Source organism: Gobius niger (genome assembly GCF_951799975.1).
Source record: "Gobius niger genome assembly, chromosome: 7".
Lineage (NCBI taxonomy): Eukaryota > Metazoa > Chordata > Actinopteri > Gobiiformes > Gobiidae > Gobius > Gobius niger.
Genome location: NC_136858.1, coordinates 3,024,006 through 3,048,936, shown reverse-complemented (window position 1 = coordinate 3,048,936; position 24,931 = coordinate 3,024,006). Strand labels below are relative to the sequence as shown.

At 40.9% G+C, this 24,931-nt stretch overlaps 2 protein-coding genes across 3 annotated transcripts in view; one reads left to right on the top strand and one right to left on the bottom strand.

Moving 5' to 3' along the window:
- mgat4c (mgat4 family member C) overlaps window positions 1-24,931 on the bottom strand; it is a 567,909-nt gene that overhangs the window by 171,944 nt on the left and 371,034 nt on the right. The window lies entirely within an intron of this gene.
- On the top strand, window positions 1,698-18,725 carry nts (neurotensin). The gene is made up of 4 exons (XM_079560433.1): window positions 1,698-1,788; window positions 6,008-6,075; window positions 16,346-16,567; window positions 18,478-18,725. The coding sequence occupies exons 1-4, from the start codon at window positions 1,728-1,730 to the stop codon at window positions 18,619-18,621; spliced, it is 495 nt and encodes a 164-aa protein (XP_079416559.1). The 5' UTR covers window positions 1,698-1,727; the 3' UTR covers window positions 18,622-18,725.

The following is a 24,931-nucleotide window of genomic DNA, read 5'->3' as shown; positions in this document are numbered from 1 at the left end:
TACGGGAAACGTGGAAGAGCTTGATTGCCTATAACTTCACCCCTGTTTGGCCCCATAGAGGAGAGGAGGAGAGGAGAGGCTAAATGCTAACAACAAATGCTAGCTCATGCGTAAAGACCAGACAGGTACACATCAACTCGTCTAAGCTCAGGTAAGAACACAGTATGGAAGAAACTGTGGCCTGTTCCTTCCGAGCTAGTGGAGAGAAGCAGCTGAATAATAAAGTGTCGCTAAATGTGAACTTTTAGTGGGATATTGTTGTGCTGTTCGGCGTGGTCTGCTTTGGGCTGATTGTGCCTCTGTTATGACAGAGACATGAAAAGGGAGGAGCTACGTGTTTTTTGTCAGTATAGATACAGACGGCATCTCGTCACAGAAGGGGGCGTGGCTTCGCCGAGGGGGAAAATAGACTTTTTTAGCCATTTTCTGGTGGAATATGAACTTATTTATCACATACAAATAAAGTCAAGTAAATAATGGATATTTTCTCACAGCAGATTGTTCAGTAGAAGTGAAAAAACGGCAGTTGTAGCAAGCGCTAGCTAACCGTTAGCATTAGCCCGATGCTAACATGTAGCATCAAGTTAGCATTCTCCATTATTCATGTATTTATGGGCTGTTGAACCACTTTGCTCCTCCCCATGTCTTTGTATCATTATTTAGTAGAAAACTATATTTATAATTCAGCGTTTGTTACAGTAGTTTTTGAATAATTTGAGAAAATATACATTTTTTCAAAATTGTTTTCCCCCTTAACTGTTTTCCAACATGACCATATATGGGCAATTCCAGAGATGCCGTCTGTATCTATTTCACTCTGTCATTGGACTCAGCTTTTGCACAGTGGCCATATCGCCTTTGCTCTGCCCGATCCCGTCAGATCTCGGAAGCTAAGCAGGGAAGGGCCGGGTCGCTAGTTGGATGAGAGACCATCCAACAAAATGTTACGCATTGTGCCTTTAAAGGGACTATACGGAGGTTTAAAGTGTTACAACTCAGTATTTTCCTCCCCCTACATGTTCCAGCCATGTCCTAAAGTGTAGAATGAGCTCAGACCCGTTCACCACAACTGCCTCTAAAATCCTGCACTCAGAATGTTGTTGCTTCGGGTCTGAAGTGCCGTCATGCACGAGCTTAATATAGATGCTGCAGTTACGTGTAAGACCTGAGGTGGCAGTAGTGAGCATAAAATGACCAACCTGCATTTAGTCTCTTTAAAGTATTGAAATTCCCCATCAAAACCTAAAACTCATTGGGTGACATGTGAATCGTCATGGAGCCAGGTCACGATTCCCACCTCCAAAACGTCACCAGGTTCGGAGCGAATAAAAGAGGCGAGAGTCACCCCTCCGTCACGACCCGCCCTTATAAGGAGCAGCAGCGGCATCAAAAAAATCACTTGTGGAGTCGATGACGCAGAGTTTGAAAACGCCGGACCTCCGTGACTCTTGGTGACGCTTTGGTGACGCTTTAGTGACGCGACGTTGAGCGTTTGAGGCGAAGGAGTGGGAGGAGCCGTCTGCATTTATACAGAAGAGCGGCTCCTGCGCTCCTCATTCTGCAAGAGCCCAGACCCAGAGAGAGGAGAGCAGCCTTTGGACTAAAGCGAGACCAAACACACTTTACATTCGAATCTCCTGGACTAGAGCCCACAGAGGAGTTCTGAGTTTCTGCCTTTCACGATTCCAGTCTTTTTCTTTTTGTACATTTGTGGGAGTGATCTGAAGATGCAGGTGCAGCTGGTGTGTGTTTTTCTGCTCTGCTTCACGTGTGGAGGGCTCTGCTCAGGTGAGGAACACTCCGGGTCTGGAAGAGGAATCAGATAAATGCTCAAATGAAGAGGAAAGCAGAGAGGCGATACTTTTTGAATTCACAGATATCAATTTGAAACTTTTACTGTAGGTTTATGATGTAAATTGTCATTGTCATTTCATTTTTTCATATGGAAACAAGACATTTTCTGCCTAAAATACCCCAAATTAACGATATTTTCAACAATGGATAGAGCCACGTTTAAATCTATGGTTCTATTTTCTTGGCATATTAGTTGCCAAGACTTTTCCAGAGAGGATTTTGAATATCTCATTTAGTTTTAAAATAAGCTGGTTTTAGTGGAAAGGTCTGTAAGAATTGAAATGTCGCCTCGTTTTCTTTAAATTCAAAACTCAATAAATCAGCAAAGGGATGAGATATTAAAAAATCCCTCTGGAACAAACTTCAGAATATTGTTAAGTCCAAGACTGTGAAATCTGAAGTCTGTAGGTGCTTCTTATGTGGAGATCTTGTCGCACCAATGTGAGGAAGAATGCATTTTGAGAAAATGTTTCTCATAATTCAATGGAGAAACATTGAATCAGTGCATTCATCAAATATGTTACTGTGAAGGTTAGGGTTATGGTTTGATTCAAATTCAAAAGGGTCTACAGATATCAATAAGAAACTTTTATGGACATAAATTCAAGATTGTGTTTTGCGTTAAGTCTAAATGTATGTTTTGTTTGTTTTCCCCGAGAGGATTGTGTAAACGATTACAGTGAAAATCTGTCCACATTTTCCAGTCTTTTTGGAAGTATTTGTTACATGTTTATTTCTAGCCTGATTTATTGAGGTTTTGAAATGGTATTTTCACAGACTTTCCCCCAGTTAAACCGAGTTTCCTCAATCCATGGAAATCCCCTTTTGAATCATTTATTGTGCCAATACAAACAATTTTAGACCTGGCTCGATTTTAAATCTTTATCCCTGGAAATGTGTGCCATTTCTCAGCATTAACATCCCTGATTCCCTGATTGAAAATACAGCACAAAGGCAGGTTTTCTCTGATGGAAAGTTTCAAATGGATATCTGTGGACCAGAAAATGTGGCGTCCGTTAGATTAGATTAGTTAATTTGAAAGGGGGCAGAGCAGAGAAAACGTTTGTTGTTGGTGCTAAGTGACAAAATGCTTGATCGTTATCGAGAAATTATTAATTTTCGTCAGTGTCGCCCAGCCTCGTCTAACCCAAAACACCAAACCCACTTTCCTCCAAGTGGGTTTGGTGTTTTCAAAGTTTTAGAGCATTTCGAAATTCATGTGAACAAAGACTCATATTTCAATCGGAGGCTAATTGGTCCTCAAGGTTTAGCAGTTCTTCAGGTATAACTGAAAGGCTTAAAACTGAAATAAAAATCATTCTAATTGGTTGAGACAAAGCAGGTTTAGCAGAATCTGGCACCTTTTCTCACCCTGTTACAGTTTATTATTACAGGAGATTATCTTATGAAATTCCACACAATCCTGTCCTAAACTTACTATACCTGACTTATTCTCTGGATTTTTTCTGATAGAACTCGTTTGTGCTGTGCATCCTGTTCTAAAGCCTTTGTTTTGCATTAATGTGACAGTGTTGCTCTGAAAGCTGAACAAAAATGAATGATTAAGCAAAATTAGGGGAAAATAACTTTTTTTGGAAGGATTTCTATGTTTTCATTGGCTTTATTGAGGAGGACGGCTCAGGTTAAAAACTGGAGACGTTCAGCAAATTGTCAGAGCCATATCAGTGTTATACTGTATGTGCAGCTGCCTTAAACACTAGACCAGGGGCGGGCAAGTCTGCGTCGAGGAGGGACGAGTTTCATCTTTGCCAAAACACCAAGTGCCAATGTTTTACATTATATGCAACATATTGGGATTTTCGGCCAGGAAACATAAGAAATACTGAAAGAATGTGCCTTTGTACTTTAACAGGTATTTTAATGTACTTTAACAGGTATTTGATCTCTTACTTGTATAACAATATTTCTCAAGATCACCCTATGGGCCAGAGGTTCTGTGCTGGAGGGCCGGATTTGGCCCCCGGGCCTGACGTAGCCTACCCCTGCACTAGACCATAGGGGGCCATGTCAAAAAGGGCTGTGCATCAAATATGACCAAACAGGAAATGTAACAACAATGTAGTAGTGTGACAATATATCGATTTTCCGATATATCGCGATATTTTGCGGAACAATACCGATACTTTTTATTCTGATATCGATACTTTTGATGACGTCATGCATATTAATGAGGCAGCAGTGCTCCACTGTTTTCACAGTCAATAGAGGCCAATAATGACCAAGAATTCAGTCAGGACAGCAGGGGGCAGCACTACAGTTTTTAGCACTTGGACCAAACACTGTCACACAAATAAATGACTTTTCCTGATAGTTTTTTATAATAATAAAGAAGATTAATTTGGGGTTGATCTATTACTTTTTAAATAGGACCGTGGTTTCTTGTTTATTTACATGTAAATGAAGTCACAGACAGATAATAAGCCAGGGATCATTTATAAAAGTGGCACAAAGCACATGAAAAGAAATGTAAATAATGAATAATATGTAGTTTGTTCAAATAAAGGTTAAAAGTAGCAATCATTATTTTTTTTAAATCACGATGTATCGTAGGTTATTTTTGTGTAATATATTGATTATCGCAGTATCGGCGCATCGTGAGATAATCGTTATCGTGAGCCATGTATCGCGTATCGAATCGTGAGGTACCCAGAGGTTCCCACCCCTACAACAATGTACAGCATTTACTGCAATGTGGACTTTTAGCAGGTAATCTCTGATGTGTGTAATAACAAATTAGAAGTTTGATATATCGAGGCAGGAAAATATCGCGATAACGATATTATTGACTCTAAAGATACTCGATACTGTCAACTCGAAAGCATAAAAATGTTATATGTTCTAAAAGTCAATAATCATCTCCTCAAATACCACACAAGCTGCAATAAACATGAATATAATGTAAATTTGCTTCAAGGGGAAATGTTAATAATAAATGTACAGATAATACATTTTAAGCTCAAAAATGGTCAGTGGTTATCATGACAGCCTTAGTAATAATAATTACCCTGGGCCGGACATTATCTCCCCCTGCTCTGACCACCGGCTGCACTTGATATCATATTCCTTTGCCGTATCTCCACCACTTCAGTCCAATCACTCCTCCGCCTCCTGAGCCGCTCTCACGGACGGCCTGTAACACGTGAACAAACACCTCGGAACCATTTGTAGGAGATTGGAAGTCTGAATTACGACTCATGTGGGCGCAGGTGAAAGAACAGCGCCCCCCCCCCAGAGTTTGAGTAAATTGCGTTGATAGGAAACATCACTCACCTATACTGGACGAAGCAAAGACAAGTTAGTTTAAAACATGGAAATAAATCTATGCTAGGACTGCAAAGTGTAGCTTTAATCTCCATGAAGAGCAATCAAAAAAAAGTACGTGTGTGTGTGTGTGTGTGTGTGGGGGGGGGGGGGGGGTCCAGCACGCCAAAATAAAAGCACACAGCTCGCATCATTGATTAGTTCAGCAGGTACTTGCATTAACATTTCAAGAATATAATTAAATACACACATTTGTTTTGTCTATAAATAATGAAGCAGAAAGAAAGTTGAACTAGTGAATACGATGGTGCTTTTATTTTGGCGTGCAGAATCAAAACAGGAAGTCATTTCATGGGCAGAGTTGTTATGACTTGAAGTCATGCACAGAGTCAATTATGCCACCTGTGCTTTAAAAAATATTTTTTAAGGGAGTTTTTTTTTTTCTTTTCTGGGGCCTCCTTCATATTGGGGTCTCTCAGCAAGTTTAGCCCACTTCATAGTTACGGTCCTGGCACACCATTTCAAAGTGAATATTCATCTTAAACTTTATGAACTGAGAAGCATTCAATATTTTTTTCTTGTAAAAAATATCTGCTTGAATCGTACTTTTAAACTCTTAATATCTGAATGTTTCAAAAAGACAATGGATAGAATGAATGGGATTTTTACACCCACAAAAGGACCGTTACCTCGGAAACAACAGGCTAGTGAAAATAGGCAATTGGCAATTTGTTTTTCATTTGGAGGATCAGCTGTAAATGTATGGGACGTCTATGATTGTTCTTGCTCTTTTGCCTTTGTGCAAACGTCTGTCTTGCATATTAACGTCTTTTCGCTCAGTTTTGACCCGCTCTTATTGTTTGTTGTTCAGTGTCGGACTTGGACCCGGAGCAGCGAGCGCTAACGCAGGAGATCCTCAGCAGCCTCTTCTCTGCAAAGGTACAAACCCGCCTCCCATTTGGATCATGTGACAAGCCAGATATATCGATGGTAGAATTAGTCCTTTATTATTGTTTATTACTGCATTATGTACTTACTGGTTCATGGCCAATGTCTCTTTCATTACTGGGCCAGACTTAAACAGAGAGGGGTTTGATATGAACTCATGCTGTTGCTATGACACTCATTAAAATACTTTGAAATAAATAATGTGCTTTTGGGGGACATAGCACACGTTTATTTCTGTTGTAACATTCAAGTGTTTTAAATATGCAGAAAATCAATGTGAGTGAAGTTACACTGGTAAAAAGAAATGACTGTAAATGAAATGACCATATTTAGTTCATTGCCCTTTAAAGAGACGAGATGCAAGTTGGTCATTTTATACTTACTACTGTCACCTCAGGTCTTACATGTAACTGCACCTTATATATAAAGCTCGTACATGACGGCACTTCAGACCCGAAGTAACAACTCTCTGAGTGACAGTGCAGGATTTTATAGGCAGTTGTGGTGAACAGGTCTGAGCTCATTCTACACATTAGGACATAGAGGAACATGTTGGGGGAGGAAAATGCAAAGGTTCATATATAAAATATACAAAAAGTACTTTCTGGTCTCAGCTGGTATTCAGGAGACGTTGTGTTTTGTGATATTGATATTTGAATGATCACACGTGTCATAGGCGAGAGTTTTTGTAATGTGATTGAGCTTTACAGCAGTGGGCGGGGTCAGTCACCTCCAATAGATACAGACGGCATCTCTGGAATCGCCCATATATGGTCATTTTTGAAAACAGTTAAGGGGGAAAACAATTTTGAAAAAATGTATATTTTCTCTAATTATTCAAAAACTACTGTAACAAACGCTGAATTATGAACATAGTTTCTACTAAATAATGATACAAAGACATGGGGAGGAGCAAAGTGGTTCAACATCCCATAAATACATGAATAACGGAGAATGTTAACTTGATGCTACATGTTAGCATCGGGCTAATGGTAACGGTTAGCTAGCGCTAGCTACAACTGCCGTTTTTTCACTTCTACTGAACAATCTGCTGTGAGAAAATATCCAAATGGGCCCGATTTACACTTGACTTTATTTATGTGTGATATATAGTTCATATTCCACCAGAAAATGGCTAAAAAGAGTGAAAAATTGTGTTTCTCTAAAGATTCTATTTTCCCCCTCGGCGAAGCCACGCCTCCTTCTATGACAAGATGCCGTCTGTATCTATATTGTTTGCCTAAAAAAATTACTAAAGATTACTAATTTCGTCGACTGTAATATTTAGTCTTAATTTTAGTCAAAGTGATATTTTTGACAACTAAAATTGGACTAAAACTAAATTAAAAGTTTATCATGAGACTAAAACTATGACAAAAATGTCCAGATATTTTAGTCGACTAAAATAAGACTAAATAAAAATGAAAAAGACAGACTAAAATCATCCAAACTTCTATTGACCGTCTGAAAGAGCCTCAGATCATTTAAATTCTCTGCCAAATGAACAAGTCTGAGCTTTATTCATGTGGGAGAAGCTCCATTAAGTCGAGGAACACAATTAAATATGATTATAATGAATATGAATATTATAAGTCGACTAAATTGACATGCAATTTTAGTCGACTAAAACTAGACTAAAATTTAAAGGTTTTTTTTTGACTAAATCTCGACTAAAATTAAATTACATTTTAGTCAAAAGACTAAGACTAAAACTAAAATAAAATATGTGGTCAAAATTAACAGTGCTAAAAATAACCTTTGGCAACATAAAAACATAGTCCTAGGATTTATTGGTTCTTTTGTCAAGAAAATGATGGACCAAATATGGACAAAACTAACTTTAGGTTTAAGTGAACGAATGTATGATCAAATATGGTGCTTGCCTTTTTCATGCTGTAATTTCACTCATTTCACTACATCCTCCAAAACCAACACATATATCATCACTGAGCACAATTATTCACCAATAACATGTGAGTTTCATCAGCTCACCAGGGTTACTTTTACAGTTGTGTAAAGACCATGAGTTTAGCCAGACTTCAGCGTTCAGAGAAAACAGGAAGTTGAAAGCGTGACCGGTCTCTTCTGATTGGTCAAATGCCACAGTAGTGCGATCTGTGATGTAGGGAGATCTCTTCTGATTGGCTGAGTGAGGACTACATGCTTCTGTACCTTATACTGATGTGCAGCAGGCTCCCTAAATATTAGTAAGAAAATGTCAAATACTTTTATGTTAACGACAGCCACTCGTTTCGGACAATTTCAATTTGAAGGCAGGGTGTGGATTATATATTTGGATATAATTTAGCGCTGAATCGGCCACAGGGTTACGATTCATCCTTGACTCGGCGAAACCGTGGTGAGGATCTGAGAGCCCGCTGCACTCTGACCCGCCCGCTCAGACGACCGCATGTTTTATTCATAGGCCTCCGATTTGGCGGAGATGAGCTGCTTTGATTTAAACGGAAGATTGAAACTTCAGAGACACACTTGACTTTTATCGCTGAACCCGGAGCAACGTGTGTGGGATGTTGAAAAATCATGCAAAAAATATGTGCAAAATGAATAAAGTCCTCTCTTCTCATCCTTTGTTCTTAAGATAGAGGCAAAAACATAAAGGAGAAGCGGACTCGGGTGGCCACAAGACATCACCTCAATTTGAAAATAATGTGATGTTTGATGGCTAGTGCTAACGGCTATAGTAAAAATACACTAAACAGGCTAAGACGTGCGGAGAAGCATGTGCCGGAATCGACCACCACTTCTTTTTATTTATATGGTTTCTCCTACCACTGAAACATCTAAAACATCCTCTGGGACCGCCCTGAAGACAAGGTTCGGAAATCTCAGTGGGATTTTCTTGATTGAATAAAGTAAAAGATCGGCGTTGACTGACTTCTGTAGGAATAGAAGCGTGCCGCCTCTTTTTGTTGCTTTTTCTCAAACGCAACGACTGCTGTTTTCAACACCTGCTGCCACCTTTTCAGGAGAGATCCCACTGTTCTACATATGTCCTTTAAAGACAGCTTTGAAAGGCAACTTCTGACCTCCCTGGCTTCTTTTGCCCTCCTTTAGCTCTCCGTAAAAGTCTGCTTTCTGGCGTCTGTTTCATCCAGCTCACCAAAACTGTGACAAAGTAAGAGCTTCAACACAGGCCTTAGCCATCCGTAAACTCCAGTCAATTATAATTTCCCTACATCTACGTCTGGGTCTGATCTCAGTGGCTGCGTTACATCAGTTGAATTTACCATTCAGGGAGCGGGGGAGGCGGGGCTTGTAGGTGACGTCAAGCATTTGCGCCGCATTTGCTGGTTGCAGTTTGGCAATGGTGGCGGACGCGAAAGTAATGGAAGCTCTTCAATCCGTCCTGGCTCGGCTCCCAAATATCCAGAAATTAAAATTGAAGCCTTGGAATGCGCAAGGAATGCTAGAGTTATGATGAAGTTATGATAGAGTTCACCCCTCCCACCTGTTAACGGAGCTCAGTTGTGAAGGTCCAGACCCTTGACCAATGAGTACGAGCGTCTGGTAAAAACCAGGCTACGCCGGGTTCCCTCCACATCTGGAATTCGATCATGCTATGTGATGTTTAGAATGGCCCGTAGGTGGCGCCAGGGGTAGAGGGGGTACTTGAGCACAAAACAAGGGGTACTTGGAATGACCTTAGATTAAAACAAAAGGTGAAACTGAGTAGAATTTCCATGTAACTTCCAAAGAAAAGTTGTTTTCAGTAAAAGGTTTGAATTTCAGACACACTAAATACAGAGTAATGTGAGTAATCGAGGTAGGGGGAACTCGGGGTTTAAATGAACAACTGAAGAGGTACGCAAGACAATAAAGGTTGATAATAAATAATAAATAATAATAAAGCAAACGAGGACTGCAGCCTTGGAAATCTTCACCTGCGTCTTGCATGAGATGTCATAGAAATGTAACTCCAGAGACAAAAGCCTTTACAGCAGACTGAATTCTCCTCTCAACTTCCAGGTTTTGAGCGCATTTCAACCTGGAGAGACTCAAACAGACAAAAGCAGCGATTAGGAAGATTTATTGACATCAATGTATGAAAGTCAGTATGGATGAACATCTTGGAGTTATGGGGTTGTCTTCCTTTGAGCCTGGACACTGGTGGTGGTATGGAAGACCCGTGAAGACGCAGCAGAGAGAGCCATGGGCAGAAGAGTTGGAGACGGGGCGGAGGTGGGTCACAGCGCAGCTAGGAAGCGAATGAACCATGATGGCTGCGGCTTAAAAGTGGGACAGTGGGCAATGATTGGCTGCTACGGAGGTGCGGCTCTTACGCTGACTGCTGAGGTGGCGGCCTTTCTATGGTTTCTCCTACCACTAAAACATCTTCTAAAGGTTCCTCTCTGGGCCCAGGACTGCCCTGAAAAAAGAGATAAATAAACTAAACTAAACTAATCGTGCATCGTCTGGCAGAGTGGTTATCAGTGAAATATTACAAATTGCAACTGAGAAAACTGGAGCTTGAGATCAATGATAAAGTTGGATGGAAATTGCAAAGTTTCACGCTGCAAGAACTAAAAGTGCCTATCTCAAAGTCTGTATGGAAAACGCTGACTGCGGCTGAAGCCACAGACCCATTAGCTTTGAATCTGAGCGACGCGCTGCAGATAAAGACGGCGTCTGTCACATATTTCCCATTCGACTCCGCGTCGCTGCTCTTTTGGCTGAAGGCCGTGTTGTATTGTGTCGGTGTGACACAGAACTGGCCCTGATGGAATCCTCGCATGTGTTTGTCCTCTCCGTCTTCCACCTCTTTGGCCCCTCGAGCGCTTCTGAATCACACTCAAGGCTCTGGTAATAACAGGAAAAGAAAGATAGATAGATGTACAGCATCTCAGTATGACGCTCCGAGCTCCAACACATTTACAGACTGTTGTGTTCCTCAGGCAGTGAATCTAACTTAGTTTGATCAAAGCTGGGGTGCCTTTTTCCTGTTCAACCGTGACATTTTTGCTCCTGCACATCAAAATAAATTGCACTGTGTTTACAACATACTCTAATGTGGCAAAAAACAGTAAAAACACTGGTACTTCAGCTTTAAAATGATGACAATATACACTACCGTTTCAAAGTTTGGGGTCATCTAGGCCAGTTCTATAGTTCCTCCAATCAGCAACAGTTTCAGCAGTGCTAGCATCATCAATGAGCCACATGATTAGCTAACCCAATGTACCATTAGAACAGCGCACCTATGTAGGTATTACATTAAAAGATAGAGATTTCCAGTTATAATAGGCATCACAACATTAACAATGTCTGGACTGTATTTCTGATTAATTTAATGTTATCCTCGCTGAAAAAAAAAAAAGTGCTTTTTTTTAATAATAATAATAATCCCATTGGTTTTGTATAGCGCTTTTCTGGACACTCAAAGACGCTTTACATTGCACTATTCGTTCATTCGGTGGTTAGCCACAGCTGCCCTGGGGTAGACTGACAGAAGCGAGGCAACCAGTCCAGTTTCCAAAACGGTCTCCCATCCAAGTCCTGCCAGGCCCCTCCCTGCTGACCTTCCAAGGTCTGACGGGATTGGGCAGAGCAAAGGCGGTATTACTTTTTCAGGACATTGTAAGTGACCCCAAACTTTTGAGCGGTAGTGTGTTTTAATTGGTGAAAGTAACATTGGCCAACCATCCTGCCTCTGTGAATAAAGCAAGAGAATTACACAAAAAATAATTTCGACTTTGTAAAATTGTCTTGAATCCATCCATCCATTTTCTCGTCCATTGCCGGGTCGTGGGAGTTGCACCAGCCCCTATGGCTCCTCCTGCAGGTGGTGGGTCCACAGAAGGACGGCCTCACGATTCTGGCCTGTTGGTCTCTCATAAGAGGCTCCTGAACAGCTCTTTGTCTGACCCGACAACAGGACCGGCTTAATTAAAACAATGTCCAAGCAAAAGTAGCGTCCAGTCAAGTTAAAAAGTCGTAAAAGTACCAGTACCATTTTAATGTGAGTCATCTGCCTTGCTTACATCACATTGGGCGCCTCTAAAGTGGAAACATGATTTGAGTGTATATAAAACGTCCTGACTCTCTGTCTCATTCTGCGTCTTATCGACTCGTGAATCCTTTCAGTGCCTCCCTGGAGATGCCGTGTTATTAGTCCTCAGCACTGAACTCATTTTCACCCAGATGCCCTGCCAGCCTGTGTAAATTCCAGCGCCTGTTTGGGTAAAGGTCAGGATATTGGCCGCTGGCTCGTCATATCGACGTGAGGCCGTCAAACAAAGAGAAACGCCAGAAGTTTGACTCAAATGGGTGCGACGTGAAGAAACGGGTGGTGTGTGATCGGCGGGCGAGCAAACACGAGTGCTCGTGTTTGCTCGGAACCTTTATTGCACACCTTTTTCTCAGCAAATGGCGCACCTTTGATTACAGTTCGATAGGGCTAAAAAAAATAATCAGTCAATTAAAAAGTATCCTAAATTAAGGCCGTAAATGTCATGAAAATGCTTGAACTTTAATTCCGGCAGGCATTAACTTAAAGAGACGAGATGCAACTTGGTCATTTTTATACTCACTACTGCCACCTCAGGTCTTACGCGTAACTGCAGCTTCTATATTAAGCTCATGCATGACGGCACTTCAGACCCGAATCAATAACTTTCTGAGTGACAATTCAGGATTTTAGGGGCAGTTGTGGTTGTGGCTCATTCTCATTAGGACATGGCTGGAGAGGAAAATACTTAATTTTAACATTATTTAAACTCCGTATAGTCCCTTTAACATATCCTTTGGAAACTGTGACAATGCATTTTTACGATATAAGATTATAGAAAATACAAAAAGAGGACCACACATATAAATTAGCAGGTTTTAAGAAGAAATGTGAGTCTCGGTTTAGACATTTTTTTGGTTCAAAAGTGTCCCCTTTTGTCCATTTTGTTTTTAAATATCCACATATTGTTTCATTGCTGTTTGAATGGATATGTGCTGGTGTTTTGCTCCCGTTTCTGCAGCGTGGAGTTTGCCCGGTGATCTTTAATACTGGAGCTCGAGCCATCCATATATTCTCTCTCTCTCTCTGGACACGGACAGTGTTTAACTCACAGTGGGATGTATGTTCTTCCATACGTTCCATATGTTCTTGCCTGAGCTTAGACGAGTTGATGTGTACCTGTCTGGTCTTTGTGTGTACGCGAAAGCACAGGAGCACCATTGTTTGAATTCAAGATACCAACTTCATCTTGTTGTGCCCGGCAGAAAGATCTGGTCCATAGTATTTAGTTATTAAATGGCATTTAAAAGCATTGCATTTGACTGGTTCGTAGTCATTTGTGTAAGCTAGAAGGTCCCGAGTTGGATTTGCATGTTCTCCCCACATCTCCATTCCTCCTGGTACATGTACATTGTGTGTCTGAGAGTGAGGTGTGAGTGGTTAGAGGGACCTATTGGCACAGATTGGCAGCCTCGCCGTCTCTGTCAGCTGTGGCTACTAAGGGAGCTTACCACCACAGAGTATGGAGAGAATGTTAAATGCTTTGTGTCTATGAAAGGAGCTTTACAAACAAAGTCCTCCCTTTCATGTTTCTGAACTTGTTTATTATAATGAGGTCAAATATCAAATCATCCCAATAAAAAAGCCGAAACATTTAATAAAAAAAAGCTCAATCATCCAAACTTTATGCTGTGTGTTTTCATGAAAGTCTGTTTAGTTTCGTTTCACGGGCTTTCCCCCTGGAGCAGTGTGTTCTTTGGAACCACGTGGTTAAGTTGATTATCAGGGTGTAACGGCTTCACGCCCAAAGCCCTAAAGCTATTTTACATTTGAACATCATCAGCTCCACGAAAATAATTAAAAACCCACAAGGCCTCATTGAATTCTCTGAGTCACTTTCTGCCATCAGACTTACAGTTTAGATGATGACGGAGTTTGTTATTTAAAGGCACCATACCTGATTTTGTTCTAGTCGTGGCATTTGCATCAATGTCATGAACCGTCAGGCTGTTATTCTTTATTTTTTGCAGTAATATCAGGGTCTAGTGTCCACAAACGCAGTGGGTTTAAGATCATAAATGGATGTGAAAAGGCCGAGCGGTGGTGGGCGTCTAAATTGAAGTTGTGTTGTTTTGCTAGAGGCGGTGCAGTGTCTTGTCTCGGGCATGTGGGGGCGCTGTAGAGTCCAGTGGCTGAGGGATTTGTCAAAAGGAGAGTTTGAAGCTCAGGGCTGAATTGTTTCATCATCACCACCTCTGTCTGCGTCTCTGTGGGCCCTGAAGCGGGGGCTCTTCTGTCTCTTATACTTTATACACATACATACAAATCCCGCCTTTCTTCATGAACTTTAAAAGTACGCAGTAAAAGGTTTGTCGTAGAGTCTACAGTAAGACATTGCAGTAAGTAAGTGTTAGTCCTGAGCAGCATGTTTTTGGAGGTGGAGGAAACTGTAGCATCCTGGCTGTCTTCTGTCTCCTCTGATCCTCTGAAACTGGGCCTGTCCTGTTTCAGAGCGTGGTGTCCTGCACTGGTCAGGCTCCCTCCGTCTTTCACCATCTTCTGGGAAGAGCTTAGCAGTTAATCTGTTTTATTCTCCAGTTAGGATGCACCGATAATTTTTCTAAAACCGATACAAGTACTTTGATTTAAGTACTTGCCAATACGAGTACAAGGCATTTTCTTCAACATACTGACTTTTTCACAGCAGATTGGTTTGTAATTAGTTAATTTACTCATTTACATTTCCATAAGAAAAGTAGGCGACACTTTTAAGAGAAGTTATATCAAAATTGTACAGATCCCATTTTATTTACTTCTTTATTTTTTCATTCAATATAATTTTTAATTTTTATTGCTCTGTCCATCACAGACAGAACAGCTCATGTCCAAAGGCTTCTCAATACCTCTGCTTTATTCATTTATGCATTTTTATTTAACAATAGTATTGAGATGTTGCTTATTACTGCAGATAAATGGTCTCTTTTCTCGTTTACTTCAGCTCCGTGTGGATTTTCTCGTGTGTTTATAGTAACTTATCCAGTAGCTTCAGCATTTTCATTGTTTATATTCTCTTTAATTTGGATTTTCTGAGGACTTTTTAGTCACTGGGTTAGTTTTTCAGATGAATAAGCCCCTGGGCATAAAACGGCATAAGAATCTCCAGAACTGTTAGTCGCGAGTTAACCGCTAGTTAGCAACATTAGCAACATTATGTTGTAAACACTGCAGACGCTGCAGCACTAACAACATTTAGCTCTGGTTAAATCCAGCACAGACTCTGATTTAGGGAGTGTCGTCTGTAATAAAGTCAGCTCTATGTGGAATATTGGATTTACACTAAACTATTTTCCAGTTTGTTGTTATTTTCTCTCCTCAGTGGAGCTGCGTCCTGTAGGAGCGCCGGACACATGTCAAGTGTGTTTCAGGTATCCGGACCTCATTAATGAGTGCGAGCATGTGGTATCGACCCCGATACAAGATACTGGTATCGGTGCATCCCTATTCTCCAGTGAATGTCCATTAGCCAGAACAATAGTAAGGTTAGAAGGCATGGCTTAGATGGTGAGTCTTGTCCAGATACCTCCTCATTTGTCCCATTTGCTGCGAGTGTGGGGGGCTCTTGTGTAGGTCTCAAATGTTTCTATATATAAAATAGATCTGCTTTCTTCAGGACCGTTTACTGTACATTGCAGCGGTTCAGCAAAGACAAGTTTAATTTTAACAGCACTTTTTCCACATGAGACAATTCACCCAAATCGACCTCCAGAAAACTTTATAAACACACAAACGTAGCTTTAAAGATCATAAAACAGGAAGGAAAATGCATTTTAGCAACACAAATCCCAGCATAGCTGCAGAATACCAGGCTTAGTAAAAATGCAGTAAAAAGATTATTCCACATTATTCATAAAAATGGTTTGCCTGAAATAAATGAAAATACCAATACTTCAAAAAGCAGCAGTTCACAGTAAGACTCTTTTCAGACCAGGCCAGTTTTTATCCTGAAATCCTCAAAAGCAAACATTGCAATAATTCCAGCTCTCCCACCTGTTTGCACTGAAGGATTACTCGACTTCCACGTTTCCTGGAAAATAAAGTTCAGCCGGGTCAGATGCCTCAGAAGAAAAGCAGGGATTACAAATGTAGATACTGTTTTACTTTCCCGGAATATTCTTTTGCAGTGTTTGAGTGGAAGAACGTCCTAAACAAAAGTCTGCAGATTTAAACACAGCGGGGAAATGATCTCTGTTTTGAGCCACGGGACTTATTTCTTTGCCTCACGATCTTTCTCTGCAGATGAGACAGAACAAGCAGAGCGCCCCCTTCTGGCGCGTGTCCCTGTCCACGCTGTGCCGGTTGGTGACGTCCGTGGGTGACGAGGGGCGGGGCCAGGAGCGGGCGGAGCAGGAAGAGGAGGAGGAGGGGGCGGAGCTGGGAGAGCAAGTCCCCGCCCCCCTGAGCGAGGAGCTGTACGGGCTGAGGCTGCTGTGTCGACTCCTGCAGAACACGGAGCAGCGGGTGAGAGGACCAGTTTCTTAAACATTTAGATTTAGATGATGAAATAGGCCGGGAGCAGGACATGTTATTAGTGTTTAAAAAAGCATTTATGCAAGTCAAAAAGCTTCACGAGTTCACAATATCAATACCTGGACGATACTCTTTTCTATACCTAATGTAAAATATTAGTCACCTATGTTCATTTATTTCATTAAAAATATATTTGTTTTGAATTCGGATTTTATTTTTTTTCTTTAAGCTTTTTTCACTTTGTCATTATGGGGTATTATGTGTAGATTGATAAGGGGAAAAACTGAATCCATTTTGGTTTTAGTTTACTTTAGTTTAAGTTCGTTCTGGAATGAGGCTGTTAAATAAAAAATACAGTGAAAACAGTGTTCATAGAAGTAACTTTGCAGCTTCAAAAACACAAAAATTGTGCCCAAATTCACCCGGTTAGCGCTCGTGCTTCACAGAAGGTCCTGGGTTCGATTACCACCTGGACGAGGCCTTTCTGTGTGGAGTTTGCATGTTCTCCTCGTGTCTGTGTGGGTTTCTTCCGGGTACTTTCCCCTACCACAAAAACATGTACAATATATGATGAGTGTAGTGAGTGAGTGAGTGAGTGGTTGGTGGTTTAACACAGGCTTGTAAATTATTATTAACCTCTTTACCCTAGAACACTATCGCTCAAATTCATAACACCATCACTAACGCCGGGTGATTTTTACCCGAGATAATCCACTTGATAAAAAGTACTTCATCAAAATCTTAACATGACAATCCATGACACATGTGAGTTGTGTTATTATATATGAAACTGTGTCATGTCTAATAAAATGAAAGAAAAGCCTCATGAGAGGAACAGATAAAAATGCTCCAAAATTACTTGAAAATTAGGATTTTGGGAATCAGAAATTCCTAAAAAATAAAATAATGAAGATGAAATTTGTTTTTTGGTCGACCCATTCCTGGATATGTGAGACTTCTCTGCTGAAGCTCAGTGTCCTCGGCACAAACAGCCACAGGAGAGAGTATAAATGAGCAGCTAAAAAACTAAAATAACTGCGTGTTACTCACTTACTCTGAGGCCAGAGACACCGAACTCTGAGACAGGAGAAAAACTGGAGTTGAAGTCAGTAAATGTGTCAGTCCTGAATGTAAACCTTGAAAGGAGCAAGAGCCTGATTAAATACACTAACCCTCCCCAACCTTCATCACTATAACAGGAGCCTGTAGGAAAAAGTTTGTTTTGCATTAGGAATAGTGTTCTAGGGTTAACCAAGTGTATTTTCTCCAGGTCAGCTTTACCCAAATCTAAAACGTTACAGCCTAATAGGCCAGAGTAATGCCTGAAATCTAAGACCTACAAAGCTGATCTAAACAGATCTTTTCCTTGAGCTGTGGCCGTGTTGTTGCAACATTTATTGACATTTCTTATCATTTCTTTTTCATCGCTCTTTTGTCACTTTGTCATCACATTCTTGTCGCTCTTTTATTCTGTTTTCATCCTCATTCTATTTGCTTTTTTGACACTTTTTTCAAGACACTTTTAGATTTGGTTAAAGCCAAGCTATAGAGAATGTGCTCAGATAAGGCAGAGATGAAGAGGTTGAAGGGGCTAGACACAAGTTAGCCATTTTATACTCACTACTGCCACCTCAGGTCATATGTGTAACTGCAGCTTCTATATTAAGCTTGTGCATGACGGCACTTCAGACCCAAAGTAACACCTTTTTGAGTGACAGTGCAGGATTTTAGAGGCAGTTGTGGTGAACAGGTCTGAGCTCATTCTACACGACATGGCTGGAACATGTAGGGGGAGGAAAATACTTAATTTTAACATTTTTAAACTCCGTATAGTCTCTTTAAGTAAAGTACAGCTCCTCAGAAAGTACAGTACTAAAGTGTTTTCTGTTTCTCTGTGTCAGTTACTGTCAGACTCGGTGGAATACCTGGACGAGGACAGCGAGGTCCCCCTGAAGAGAAAGTCTCCGTACATCTTAAAGCGACAGGCCTCGCACAGCTCCAAGTCCAGACGGCCGTACATCCTGAAGCGCAGCCCCGTTTACTGACGCTCTCCCGCGGGCCTCGAACGCACCGCCGTCTCTCCGTCTCATCACCCGCTGGACAAACGAAGGGATATCCCCCGTTAAAAATGACCGACCTTCTGATCAAACCCATAAAGAACTTTAGAAACGGTCGCTGACGGATGGAAGTCCCAGAACGCAGCGGCTTTAACGTTTCAGAGCCGAGGTCATTTTTAACCGTGAATATCCTCGCCGCGGCGTCTGCCAAAGCTTTCATTTCAGTGTGTCTGTCCCCGAACTCACAGCGACCACAGTGTAACTCTCAGATGTATTTATTTATATTTATTCCATCTCTTCAAAGCTGCCATTTTGTTTCAGGAAAAAGAATAAAGTGTTCATGATTAAAACCAACAAAAGTTCTCGTTTGTGTCTCTCTTCTCCTGTCGTGTGGTTGGATGCGAGTAGAAGGATGATGGAGCTTTTCACCATAATATAAATGATCAGGCTTTGTGTTTTTTGCAGGTGTTTGTTAATCATCTCAGACACATCTTCTCCACGACACTTTGTTGGTTAGAAAATGTGATATTGAACTAAAGCAGCCGAAGCAAAAGATCCAGCAGTTTCACTTCCTGATTTTCACGCGGATACAGACGGCATCTTCGCAAATGCCCATATATGGTCATGTTCGAAGCAGTCAAAGGGGTTACTTCAACCTCTTTAGCCCCGCCTTAACCAAGTGCATTTTCTCCAGTTCAGCTTTACCCAAATCTAAAAGATGGTAACTTACAGCCAATGCGGGCGAGGAACGTGCTTCTCTATGGTCCTCATGGCGGGAGCTGACGTTGCTGTAATACCGCCCCCTGGTGGCCAGGGGCGACTCCACGAGACACTTGGGAGCATTGATTCTAATGAGACTTCAAACGTCCCAAGAACAGCATATAAGTCTGGCTCCAGAGAGTTTTTGCTTTTCTAAAAATCGCTATGACCCATGTGACCACGCTGGGGGAGATGAAATATTTTTTAACCACGCTAGTTTTTGTTTATCAGCCCGGAATTTAGAAGCATTTTCAGTAAATTGACTGGATCCAGAGCCTGTCAATCAAGCGCTGGAGCTCTGTGGAGGCTCCGCCCACCCCGGGAGGGCAGGGCTTCCCGCCTTTTTACCCTTTTAAGAAACAGGCTGCGTATGAATGGGGCTGAATAAAACCCACTCATTTTTATTATATGCGTACAACCTATAGGCCACTGCAATGCCTCATTTGAAAGCTAAGATCTAAGAAACTGAAGTCAACGGATCTTATTCCTCGCATTGTTGCTGCGTTGTCATCGCTTTTTTGAAGCTTTTCTCAAGAAGCCTTCAGATTTGGGTAACGAAAAACTGGAGAAAATGTGCTCGGTTCAGGTGAGGGTTCAGAGGGTGACAAATCTTATGAGTTATGAATATATATTTTCGACTAGGCTAAATGTACAGAGAAATGGAGAGCAAAGTGGTTCAACAGCCCATAAATACTTAAAAACAGAGTATGTTACAATATGCTAATGTTAGCAAAGTGATGCTAACGAGTGCTGTTTTTTGCTTCTACTGAAGAATTTGCGGTGAAAAAAAACATCCATATGGACCCGATTTCGGCTTGACTTCATTGGAGTGTGACAAACTATTTATAGTCCGCCAGAAAACATCTAAAAAGTGAAACATTTTTATTCCCATGAGAGGCTTTCTTCCCCCTCGGCAAGGCTACGCCCCCTTGTGTGACACCGTCTGTATCTATGTCACTGTAAGCCCCTCCCGCATCGTCCTTTTGCTCCCCTTTGCTGCGCAGCTGTTTCAATACAAAGATAAAAGTATGCAATGCCTTTGGCTGCTGTGAAGCTTTGGCGATGAAAGGATGAAGCTTAAAGCAGTACTAAGTAACGTGTTTACCTTAATAAATCCTTTCCGTAGTCCCTGTGGGGGTAATACAAGTGTTTATGGGATGATTGTAGGGTCTTTCATCTCCCCCTGGTGTCTCTGGCCAGAAAACCATGCTTGCAACTTGACTGCCACCGGTCCGGAGAAAGCAATACACACTAATAGAATCACGAAGAAGAAGCTAACAGGCTAACGGGCAAAGCTAACTGCGGGCTAACGTCACTTTAAACAGTATTTACAGCCAAGTTTGAGTGAAAAAAAAAATATTTCCATTGTATAATTGGATGCACAGTAACCCTCTCTCCCTTCACCTTTCCTGTCAGCGTAGTATTTACTCTCCAAGACAATTAATAAGTTAAACAATCGTAACTTGCTACTACACCTGCAGTTGCGCTTATGGCCTCTAGGGGGAAGAGTTACTTAGTACTGCTTTAACATTTCCTGGACACGTGGGACCTGAGAAGGAGCTTTATGGGAGCTGCTGCTGCTGCTGCTGCGGTTCTAAGAACAGCCACTGGAGAAGATTCAAAGATTACTCAAAGATACACGAGTGGGTCCAGGTCTGTTTTCAATGAGAGAACAACCAGGTAAAAGGCTCTTGGTGTGTTTCGATCACTGTTACACATACATTATTAAGGGGAAATATAAACCTGTCTGTTGTAAGTGAGTTATATGATTTTAAACACAGCCCTGGTTATGGTGGTCCAGAGGTCCAGAGGTCCAGAGGTCCAGAGGTCCAGAGGTCCAGTATCTTGACGAGACTGTTGTTGTTTCAAACCCCTTTTGAACGGACGCAATAAAAACAGCCAATAGGAGACTATCTGCAGGGAAAACACAAGGATTCCAAAGTAAATGGTAACTGAATTGAAAATGCAATTATTTCACAACATTTCCTGTCATCCAGTGTTAATTTCGTCGACTAAAATATTTAGTCATAATTTTAGTCAAAGTGATATTTTGGCTGAAATTGGACTAAAACTAAATCAAAGCTTTTTTGTGAGACTAAAACTGTGACAAAAATATATTTTTGTCGACTAAAATATGACTAAATAAAAAATGAAAAGAAGAGACTAAAATCATCCAAACTTCCAATGACTTTTCCAATGAGCATCAAATCATATATGCTCTGCCAAAGGATCAGCTCTGAGCTTTGTTCATGTGGGAAAAGCTCCATGAGGAAGAGGACCTGGATTATATATGATTATAATGAATATTATAAATGTAAAGTCGATTAAATTTGCCTTAAATTTAGTCGACTAAAATTGAAGAAATTGAATTGACGAAATCTCTGAGATGAAAAGACTTAGTCGAAACTAAAACTAAATTTAAAATATGTTATATGTCAAATTTAAGCCTGCTCTCACCACATGGTCTTATTAGGTTTAAAATGTGCTGATCCTGTTTTTTAATCCTTGACAATTATGTTCTTCAAATCTGGGAGTGGAACCTGGGACCTTGAGCTGAGCAGAGGCGGCTAACTGAATGAATGAGCAAATTAAATAGGAAACTAAAATGCTAATATTTCACATATGTTTTGATATTGAGCAGTTGTTTCCCTGGTTAGAAACAGGAGCAGCATCACAACAACCACAAACTGAAACACTGCTGTCCTGAAAAACCTGCGCTTCACGGTAAAAACAAACTATTTCATAAACATTATACTGTATGTTGAGCATTTCGACCGCAGTTCTCACTTTCTGCCACTGGATGTCAGTGTTGCTCACCTCGAGTTCTGGTCTAAGAAGTGATTTGGCATCTGTTTAATGACCCCCACATAAAACGATAACAAAAACATAACAAACGTGGACCTTATTAAGTTAAATTATATGGAAATGGATAAAAAATGGAACCAACAAAACAAAAAACGACTTATATCTGAAAGTGTTCTTAATCCATTCATTCTAAATCACAAAGTAAATACCAAATAGTCAACCTCCCGCTGATATATGGTGTTCCTGTGGATTTAGCTCACGCAGTTTGAAACTTCTGATGCATGTTTACCGCAGTCCATGCTCCTGCTGTTATGCTCTCCACCAGCAGATGGCAGTGCTGTACCACACAAGTCCTGAACCCTAACCCTTGCATGTAGATGTTTCTATGCTTTAAAGAAAGGTAAGAAGAGGTAAGAGAGAAACACTTAAAAAAGAAAACCTACACCAAATGGTTTTCGCTGTGGAATAACATTTGTTTCTTTCCTCGAGTATATTGTTGGACACCCCTGCGTCTAAACTTTTTTCATTGAAGGCCTCATGTTGATGGTGTGGAGGGAGTTTAGCAGAGTTTTAAACCGTGCCCCATGCCTTTATTTAGGCTTGGACCCTTAAAACCGATTTTCTCACGATAACATTTTTGTGTTTGAGGTTATGATTGTGTAGAATTATGAAACTTGCAGTAAAAAGTACCATCAAAAGAAACCCGAGGGCCGCACTTTGAGCGCCCCTGATCTACATACTGTATAAAGCATGGGTAGGAAAGTTTGTATGACAGCAGGCCGATTTTATTCATTGTAAAAAAAGACCAAGGGCCAGACCTGCCAGTTTAGAAAAAACACCATTCTCTACAAATGCCAGTGTTGTATGTACATGAGTAGAGCTTGGTACCGTTAAACGATGTCTGGTATCGGGGAAAAGAGTAGGTTTTACTGGTGTCTAAAGCAGCTGGCATTGATGCTGTTGGTCCATGAAATGACTTGGTTGTTTCAGCTTAAATAAAATTATTTGTTTTTCCCATTTTTTTTAAATTTCTTGCCAAATTATTATTATCTTCTATTCACTTTTTTGTTTAAATGTATTCTTCTTCTTCTTCTTCTTCTTCTTCTTCTTCTTCTTCTTCTTCTTCTTCTTCTTCTTCTTCTTCTTCTTCTTTTTTTTTTCTTTTTTTCCCAATTTTGTGTTATCATCTAACAGTAAAAAAAAAAATCACAGAGAAAGGTTTTCTGTTCCCTCTTTGATGTGTTCATTTAGTCTTCAGAGTGAAGCAGATCTTTAGTAAATCCTGCTGTAGCTCAACAGACAGAGATTTACTGGTTATATCACATAAATGTGCGTCTGAGAGTGATATTTCAAATGGAGATGAGTAAAGGTGAAAAGTGCTCAGGTAAAGCACGGATCCTCAAAAACAGGACCGGCGAGCTTCTGATGATGTGACGACACATCAACCACACACAGTCAGTCACTTCCCTTTGCATTTATAAAGAAACGTTGCCAGACTATTTTCCTGAGTTTAAGGTAACCCGAGTTCAAGGAAAAGCGGCAGCGTCACAAACTGATTCCTCACCACTTAATTAGCGAGAAAGAATAATGTGAAAAAGATGTTTTCACACCGAGGAAAGTGATGAGAGCCGCAGTCTGTTGTTTACAAACCAGTCCAGACGTGAGAATGTGTTAGATTCGTTTATTTGAATAACAATACCAAGGTGTTTTATAAAGCAGTCAGTCGTTTGTTTTTTAGGGGAGAGTGAATTAATGGAAGGACGAGGTGAGAGCTGCCACGGAACGGGAGGTTTAGAGGAAGACGACAGAGATGTGTGGACATGAGTGGACAGAGGTCTGAAAGAGAAATTAACTTAATGGTATTGCACCTTTTAAGGGCTGCACAATAGACAGTCGACAGATATACAATATTTTTGTGGCGTGCCAGGTATTTGGGAGAGTTTTGTGAGGTGCCATTGGTCCAACGTGTCATTATTCCGAAAATGTACCAATGAGCAGAGGTGCCATCAGTCTGACATCTCTAACCCAGTTGTGTTGTGGATTAGAGGAGCCATACACAACCATAGCCTTAAAGGGACTATACGGAGTTTAAAAATGTTAAAATTAAGTATTTTCCTCCCCCTACATGTTTCAACAATGTCCTAATGTGTAGAATGAGCTCAGACCTGTTCACCACAACTGCCTCTAAAATCCTGCACTGTCACTCAGAAAGATGTCACTTCGGGTCTGAAGTGCCGTCATACACGAGCTTAATATGGAAGCTGCAGTTACACGTATGACCTGAGGTGGCAGTAGTGAGCATAAAATGGCAAACTTGCATCTCGCCCCTTTAAAGGAATAGTTCACCATGTTTCCATACTGAGAAATGTTCCTTTAAGCTCAGGTAAGAACATATCTCAGCATGGAAAAACGGTGGCCTGTTCCTTTAATAAAGAAAGTGCAGTTACATGTATAACCTGAGGTGGCAGTAGTGGGTATAAAATGGCCAACTTGCATCTAGCCTCTTTAAAGGCTGCAGCAATAGCCTGGACTTCTGTTTGTTTACAAAATATGAGAGACATGAACAAAGTTGCACGGATGTTTAAATTAGTGGTGGGACTGTATTCAAATGTTTAATCAAAGTTTATGTCGGCTCAACTGTGTGAATAAACGAGTTTGACAGTAAAATTGCTTTTGGCTTTGGGTTCGTCCCTAAGCGACGTGAAAAAGTGTCTGTGCCGCTTAAGCAAAGTGG

What these genes read in the sequence shown, in the direction of transcription:
- nts (XM_079560433.1), top strand. Translation starts at nt 1,728, where the DNA reads ATGCAGGTGCAGCTGGTGTGTGTTTTTCTGCTCTGCTTCACGTGTGGA. An exon ending in GTGTGGAGGGCTCTGCTCAG is followed by an intron (nt 1,789 to 6,007) that starts GTGAGGAACACT and finishes TTTGTTGTTCAG; the next exon opens with TGTCGGACTTGGACCCGGAG. An exon ending in GCAGCCTCTTCTCTGCAAAG is followed by an intron (nt 6,076 to 16,345) that starts GTACAAACCCGC and finishes CTTTCTCTGCAG; the next exon opens with ATGAGACAGAACAAGCAGAG.